General features: G+C 42.8%; 1 protein-coding gene across 1 annotated transcript in view; it reads right to left on the minus strand.

Annotated features, from left to right (window-relative positions):
* LOC118420738 (nose resistant to fluoxetine protein 6-like) overlaps positions 1–8,944 on the minus strand; it is a gene marked incomplete at its 5' end in the record, with an annotated part of 28,344 nt that extends 19,400 nt beyond the window's left edge. Inside the window, 4 exon segments of the mRNA XM_035827696.1 lie at positions 6,806–6,902; positions 7,210–7,309; positions 8,010–8,100; positions 8,808–8,944. Coding sequence (XP_035683589.1) covers positions 6,806–6,902; positions 7,210–7,309; positions 8,010–8,100; positions 8,808–8,944 — 425 coding nt within the window.

An 8,944-nucleotide genomic window follows, 5' to 3' on the forward strand; every position in this document is an offset into this window, starting at 1 on the left:
GACTACGACACCGTAACGCCGTCGACACTGAACGCGCCTCAGATGGGACCGCAGAGTACATCCCGGGGGTCGGTATGAAGGGCCCTGGTCAGTCCCGGGTCTGGAACAGCGACGTACTGAAGGTCGTCGTTGTGGTGGCCTTCGTTCTGATCTTCTGTCTGATGGGCACTGTTATCTTTCTGGGTGGGTGCGCAGTTTTTATGGAAAATTGCCAGTAGGAATTTCAACATGTTTTGGTGTTGTAAAAATGTGCAATAAAAGTTTCATCCATAAATTACGTCTATGAAGAGGCCTATAACGTTTATGAAGGTTAGACATTCAGGTGAACATTATTCAAAGGTAATTCTATATCTTGAACTGGATGTGTTGCCCGTTCATTCTAATTAATGCCCGGTTGTAGAGATTGAATTGTCTTCAAGTAAAGCTACTCATCTGTTCATTTATTTTCTTTCATTAATACAGCCGAGGAAATGTCGGATCTAAAACTGGCAGTCAGCAAGCTAGATACGAAAACGGAGACAGCTTTGCACGATGTTGAAGCCATCGTGGCAAAGCTGGAAGACTCTGAGCTTGGGAAAGAGGAGAAGACACTGCATCGCCAGACGAACCTGGAGAACAACACGACGAATCTACAAGACAAACTGGAGGAAGAGTACGCTCCGACCCACCTGCGAGGTAAGAACAAGACGTCAATTTTCCTAGACCCGTCTCCGCTGCTTTAAGGATGCTCCAGTGGCCTGTTACTAAAGTGTAAGAGCACACACTTACCAAAAACCAATGAAAAACTCAAATTAACGCCTAAAATACATAATTCACGTTTCCATGTCTTCCATACGATCCGAATAGTGCCACATTGCTGAATACCATATTGGTCCTCTATTTTTCAGCAACCTGCCCGGACGGTTACAAGAAGTATCGCGAAGTCTGCTATAAAGCCTTCAACACCGCGAAGAATTTCTCCGAAGCGGCCGAGACCTGTCAGGCCGACGGAGGCACACTCGCCATGCCCCGAGACGCCGGGATCGACGCCTTTCTGGTCTCCCTGAAGAACGCGGTAGACCCAAATCGCTTATTCTGGTTCGGCTTACGTTATAGGCGACAAGAAGGCAAGTGGGAGTGGATAGACGGCACCAGCCTGGGGACCAACTACAGCAGGTGGTCGGGTGGTGTGACCATCTACAATCCAGAACGTCGGCACCGCACGTGCACCTTGTACAGGGTGAGGAAGTGGCTCCCCTTGCACTGTGACGTTGCGTTCTTCTTCATCTGCCAAGTCCTGCCGCCAGGTTAGTACCATTTAACAAGCCAATGCATTTGTTTCAGGAATGAAGAAGACATGCTGAATGCTGTCAATTATTTGCATGGTGTTAAGATTTTCCTACCAAGGGTAACAAAATGTCGGCGAGGAATTTTGAACACTTGTACGTAATCGAGTCAATCCTTCTGAACCTTTGGTAATCCGTAAAATTCGTAAAAGTCCCAACTATCTTTAGTGTTGGATGGGCAACTGAGTTCTCAGCTATGACATGTATATACAACCAAATGCCCCTCATTTTCGCAAAGTTTTGCAAATCATTGACACATTGTCAATATCTATTTCGTATTGAATACTTTCTATTTATTTATTTACATGTATTGATTAATACGTGTAGTTCTTGACAAGTTCGCTGTATGGTAAAATTCAGCCCACGTTTAGCAAGAGTAAATCAAAATAAAACATTTTATCACATAAAAAACAAATAAGCAGACAATGTTGTTTTTTTTAATTAATAAACCTTAGGTTCATTAATTCAACCTCTTTGAATTCATATTTCTTTCAGCTGCTCCTGACAAGTAACCGTGTGCTCAAGTATGGAAAGCGGGACCGGCTTCAGTCGCTAAACTGGTGTTCTGACACCTGGATGTGAAGATGACTTAGATGTTGACAAATTATCACATTTAGAGACAGTCAAAGTCTATTTGATGTTGAGCCAGGTTGACGTAGAAAACAATGTACGTCAATAACTAATGCTATAGTAGTCCCACAAAGAAAAAAGGGCTCTTCCGAGTAGTTTATGACCTCTTTTTCTGCAATTTTCAGGCTTGTACCCTACGCGGTCCGGTCGGACAGCCTGTGGCTATCGGGCTATTTTATGGCACGGTAGGGCCCAAAGCAATAGATGCCTTGACCTATGTCAAAGATGACCGATGCATTTAACAGTACAAGTACACATGTATTTGTCTATGTATGCGTATCGAGACGGATACAAAACATTGAGAAGCTACATAGATGCCACCCAAAGTCAAATGTAGTCAATATAGAGTTTTCTCCACTGTAAGCAAAAACAATAAACATGACCTTTGGGGAAAATGCACAGAAGACAGTGTTGTGAACTTGATTGGTCTGCGTGTGACGTCAGTGACACTTGGTACGAATGTCATTTCTTTGGTACGAGTGGGGTGTGACTAAATCTTAAAATTACGAGTCGGGGATTTAGAATTAAAGTTCCTAAGTCAAATTCAAAAATACTATCTCAGTTTCTTTTTTTCCTGTTTTGGAGACACATCTGATCAAGTATCCGTGCAATGGGAGTTTTGATACCTTCCAGTTGGTAGGTTGTGAGTTCTGTATCCAGCCAAGTCATAGCAAGGACTTGCTGCTGTCTCTGCTTAGCACTTAGCATTTGCGACAGGGTATGGAAGCTGAAAACACACACCATTTCCAGTGAACTAGCCCCCTGCTGGAGTGATTGCACAAAGTTGTGTGACCCAGGGCTACAGAAACGGAGATGGGCTCTGCCCAATGTACTATTTTGTTTAGAAATGACTTAAACATGTTGCCGTGAAGCTGTTAGCAAAAATCTCGGGGTAAGCAATGTTTCCTCAACCGTTATGGATTTTACATAAGCAAAAACAATAAACATGACCTTTGAAAACTCCCTGTACGCCAGTGTTGTGAACTTGATTGGTCTGCGCGTGACGTCAGTGACACTTGGTACGAATGTCATGTCTTTGGTACGAATGGGGTGTGACTAAATCTTAGAATTTGAATTAAAATTCCTAAGTCAAATTCAGAAATACTCTCTCAGTTTCTTTTTTTTCTGTTTTGAGGACACATCTGATCAAGTACCAGCGCAATGACCAACTGGGTAGAGGTTTCGCTTTCCAGTCGGTAGGTCGTGAGTTCGTGTATCTAGCCGTGTATCTTGCCGCGTCACACCAAAGACTTAAAAAATGGTACATGCTGCTTTCTCTGCTTAGCACTCAGCATTTGGGAGTTGGGAGTTGAAAAGACAACATTATCGGTGGACCAGCCCCCTGCTGCAGTGATCAAACAAATCTGTGTGGCCTAGGGGTATAGAAATGGAGATGGGGGCCACCCGATGCACTATTTGCCCACCGATGTGTATGTTATGACACAAACAAAACCAATAAACATGACCTTTTAAAACCCCATGTAAGACAGTGTTGTGAACAGTTCAATTTGATTGGTCTGTGTGCGACGCGCGACGTGCCACGTCTTTGACATGAACGTGGGGACATGTTGAATAAAGCAAAAGCCCCCGAGCGGCTTCCTCCTGGGGTCTTTGCATCTTATCCTCGTGCAAAGACAGGGTTTTGTCATCTGATTAAATTCATGTAATCTTCTGACAACGTAGGAACCAGACAATCATTGTGGGCGTAAGACATAACAGAGGAAAAAGACAAGTGAAGTGGTGTTGAACGTTTGAAGTCTTAAATTTCGGCTAAACAAGCTAGCTGTGAAAACACCGCTGCTTGCGATGAACGAAAACGACTACAAAGAGGCCTGTAACGTCTATGATTCCTGCAACGAGGATGGCTCCAATGAATACGAGGGAGCCTGCAAGTGCAACGTTTACGAAAACGATGACCAGGGGGAGGTCTCCTCGGTCTCTCCGTCGAGGATTTCAGAGGCGAGGAGGGCCCCTGGCCTGAACTCCGCCACGGGAACATCGGGCTTATCAGGAGAGCCAGGTAAGGCACCGTACAGTTTAGGAATATGGCAGAAGCAGCCATTAAGTATCAAAGAAAGGCACGATTTACCGAATACTGCAAATGCAGAAATGTTCGCGGTGGATTAATGTTCGCGGTTTTCGCGGCGGCCGCTTCACCGCGAATTTAAAACCACCGCGAACATTTTTCCATAACAGTAAGAGACTACAGTGCATAGTGCTACCGCGAAATTAAAACCACCGCGAAAAGTCCATTTTCCCGCAACCGCGAAATTAAATCCCCACGAACTTAGATGCATTTACGTAGGCCACAGTGACGATACAAAGTTCTTCTCTTGAAAACGTAATAAAAAGGTTAAATATCCCTACCTTTTATCTAGTTGTACCACGGTAAGAAATATTACAAAATTATTACATGGACTCATAAACTGATGTTTTGACTTTTTTTCAATATTTCTTTGAGCAGCAGAATTACGCAAAACTGGACACTGAATATAATTTTTTTTCGTCCAGCAGGCTTGTCCAGTTCTAAGACTGACGACAACCGTAATGCCGACGACCCAGGACCTTCCTCTGCTGGGACCGCAGGGTATCCCAGGGTCGGTATGGGGAACCCTGGTAAGTCCCGGGTCTTGACCGGCGCAATGGTGACGATCATCACCGTGGTAACCTTCGCTATGATCTTCTGTCTGCTGGGCACTGTTATCTTTCTGGGTGGGTGCGCAGTTTTTATGGAAATTGCTAGTTGTAATTTCAGCATGCTTTTGTGTGGCAAAGACCTAAAATAAAGATCCATACGTTTCTGAAGGGAAGATATTCAGCTAAACAATATCAAAAGGCAACTCAAGCTCTTCAACTGGATAAACGTCGAATGTTTACTTCCGGATGTTTGAGTGACACCCATCACTCTTCTTCAGAGGTATTAGAATGAACTGACAGGTGGACATGTCCAACCTTTTTTCAGTTAGCTGTATCTGTTTTTCATTGTTTTGCCAGTTCATTCTAATGATACTGAAGGAGAGTAATGGATGTCACTCGAAACGTCCGGATGTAAATCTTCGATTTTTATCCACTTGTACAGATGAAACTGTCTTGAAATAAACGTCGTGTTCATTTATTCTTTAATCCAGCTTTGGAAGTGTCCAATCTAAAGCAGACAGTCGGGAGCCTAGATACCAAGACAGCCGAAGGCAGCTGAATTTCAGGCAAACGTTTCTAGCTGGATGCAACAGGTAGGCCGAAAATCATCTCATGAAACAACATTATGACAAGGTGGAAAGCTTTTAACAACTTTTAGATATACATAGGACAACCCTTTTTTTCTGGAATTATGGTAACCAGGAGTGCAGTGTAAAAATTAAGGAGATATTTGAAATTATGTGCACCGGACTGCTCAGGTACAGAAACTTATAAAAAAAATCTTTCAACATGTTTAAAGGATTTGACATATATTTTGCAGCCATAATTATGAAACAGGACACTTGATTTACAGGCCATGGGAACAACAGGTGACGATGTTGCAACCAGCGTGGCACATCAGGCCTACTCTGAGTTGGGGAAAGAGACGACGACACCACAACACCAAAAGGAGTTGGGAATCGACACGATGAATCAAGACAAACAGGACAAAGAGACCGGCGCTTTTGGGCTACAGTTATGACCCATATAAATAAATGCAGTGATCCATTTTTTCACCATATTCATGATACGAAATTTACAATCCACACAAAAATGTTTTGTCATGTCGTCCAACAAGACGCTAAGCTAAGCTCACTATGTTGGAGGATAATACTGTAAATGCATTTAAGTTCGCGGGGATTCAATTTCGCGGTGGCGGGAAAAAAGGACTTTTCGCGGTGGTTCTAAGTTCGCGGTAGCGCCATAGTCTCTTACTGCCATGGAAAAAACATTAAACCCCCGCGAAAATTTCTGCATTTGCAGTAGTTTAATACGAGCCTGTTTATAGAAATTGCAGAAGCAAGTAAAACGAATACATTGAAACAGTCTTTAGCCAAGAGAATACTTCGATAATCAGAATATAGCAAATGCTGGATCCCCCCTCCCCCATGAATGACCAGAGTGGACTATTCCGTATTTTTCTTGTTTGTTATTCTTCGGGTAATAAGACATTGCCTATTTTACCAATAATATAAGTTGATACTAGTAATTGATCGTCATACAAATATCAATCTTGTGATAGCAAGGCAGCATTAGTGAGCAAAACGTTATCTGAAGTACATGTTTGTACAATTACAATCTTTATATGAAGGACACTTTGATCATCCTTGCATAGGACGTCAAAATATACCATTTTCAGTAGTAAAAATAAAACACGTGATGAGAATAATGGACTTTTTCTCACTATTCAATGGGTGTTTTTCAGGGCCACCACGTGTGTACCAGTATGAATAAATCTAGAAGTAATTATTTGATCCATTCATTATTAATTGAATGAAGGTTGAAAATTGCACACTAGCCCGACATTTTTGGGGTGTGTGTGAAGAGATAGAGTTCGCTGCCAATCTTTCGAACGGTCGATTCATAATTGGGAGGAGGGGCAAGGTTTCACTTTCATTATAGACATTCTTTGCAAAAAAATCACACACCATGGCCAAGCGCACAGCAGCAAAGGTCAACAACTGTTCCACATTCCACGAAAATAGGGGTGATTTTTTAAATGTTACATTGCCATCAAGAAAGTTAAATTATACAGAAGTGGATTGACGCGCGGGTACCGCCTAACCAAGTACCAAAGTATATGAAGATACGCAGAACCGATCGTGGGGTACAGAGGTGACTCTCCTTACCCGGAGGTAATAATCAGAATCATTGTGACGTAATTGTCAACATACCTTACTGCTCTTGATGGCGCCTAACCTCGGTTGGTAGATGATGACGTCATACGCGGTTCCCATGACGACCAGCATGAGGATGACGCTACAGACACAGCTGGAGGAAACAACAGTCAACTCATACGTCTGCCAAATAATAGTCTCTCAAGCAACTAGATATGATTTTGGAAACGGTCAGAGGTTGAAAACAAGTTAGCTGCCCCAAATCATACGATACAGTTTGGGAAATTTGGATATCGCTAACGTTTCTACAATTAATTGATTCTAGTGGCAAAATTGATGATGATGATTTACCATCAAAAAGTACCTGCTATTTACCATTAAAATTGTCTGTTCATGGTTCATTATACAAATTTAATATGAAAGCTATGTCATTCTGGACTAGAAACAGTAGAAATCCTTACATAGCAGCAATAGTCTTGCTGTGCATGGGGGCGGATTCTGGTGACGTGGCTGACGTCACCTGCAAGGTGCCTCTCTCAACCAGCAGCCGGAAGTACAGACCTGGAACGGAGAAGTGGCATGCGGTAAGTCGCGGGTTCCATCCCTAGACAAAGTCGTACCAAAAATTCAACTTGATGAGGATCAGAGCCTTTATTCAGAGGACTGATCAAAAGCTTGTTGGTGCGCGATGTATTTGATGTACGGATACGCATATAAAGTTTAAAATTGCAAAATGATGTTGATTACCGTAACAAATGAACTTACATTCTCGTACCAAAAATGTTAGAGTCACTGGCACATAGTGCTCCCCTACTCATCACTCATTACTTAGTGTGGAAAACGTGTGCTACCAGTGGAACAGACGACTGTCACCATGGTTACATCGTTGCATGGCTACTGGTAATGTTTCAGACACCCAGTGCTGTTCCATTGCATAATGGGCGTTTCAGGTTAATATTTTGCATAAAACAAGCCCCCCCCCCCCAAAAAAAAGAACAAGAATGTAGCAAGTGGCAGGACAGAGCTGGGGGAGCTAGCCACCACACACATACATATATACGACCTATGTGTGTGTGTATGTGTGTGTGTGTGTGTGTGTGTCTGTCTGTGTCTGCGTCTGTGTGTGTGTTTGACTAACAATGCAGAGAGCAGTATTTTGTTAGGCTAAGCCATGTGAAGGTAGAAATTATGTATTTTCTTGTAAATTTTACCTTTCTAGTGACCAAATGTCTCAAATAAAATTTGTATTGTTTTGACTCACTGTTGTCCAGTCTCTGTATGACGTCATCTGCAGTACAGGAGCTCGGGACGCAGACTCCCAGGTGTAGCGTGATCGCACCATACCCTGATGCCTGGGGAATAAGCATCCAAACATGCGAAGATCTGAAAACTTTGTATCAAACCAAATATGTATCGCTTTATATGTATAACCTAATATTTGTCACTACACATGTATAACCTGATATGAATCACCTAACATGTAATAGTTTAATATTACCATCAGAAAAAGTGAGTCAAACGTCAATCATCTGTATCTGTATGGCAGGTATAACCGCTTTTAGGCATTACAAATCAGCTTTTTAACCTGTATCTTTATAGCTGGCATAGCCGACCTTTGGCATAACACACCAGCTTCTGTACCTGCATCTATAATGCCGTAACTGTTCTTCGGCATAACACACCAGCTTCTGTATCTGTATCTCTATAGCCGGTATAACCACCCTTCGGCGTAACACACCAGCTTCTGTATCTATATCTCTATAGCCGGTATGACTGTTCTTCGGCGTAACACACCAGCTTCTGTATCTGCATCTAAATTTATACAGCCGGCATAACTGTTCTTCGACGTAACACACCTGGTCCAGCTTCTGTATCAGTATCATTTTAGCGTAACTCGCCAGCATCGCAGGCAAACGGTGCAACACTGCAGCTTGTTCACTGAACGCCATGTCATACCTATTTTTGCATCGAATTCTAGGTTCTGTTTGCATATCTAGTGAGGATTTATTTTTCCTTTCCTTTCAAGTTTCATCAACGTAAGATAGATATCTTCCCTCACCTCCACAGACAGCTGTGCGGGTTTCGGGACAGGCACCAGTGTTGCTATGTAGTACTTGGCATCGAAGGTGCTTCCGAACCCCTTCTTGGTGACATTCACACATTGAGAGTAGCTCCCGAGCCAGTTGAAGTTCCCTT

This window comes from Branchiostoma floridae, chromosome 8, assembly GCF_000003815.2.
Source record: "Branchiostoma floridae strain S238N-H82 chromosome 8, Bfl_VNyyK, whole genome shotgun sequence".
Taxonomy (NCBI): domain Eukaryota; kingdom Metazoa; phylum Chordata; class Leptocardii; order Amphioxiformes; family Branchiostomatidae; genus Branchiostoma; species Branchiostoma floridae.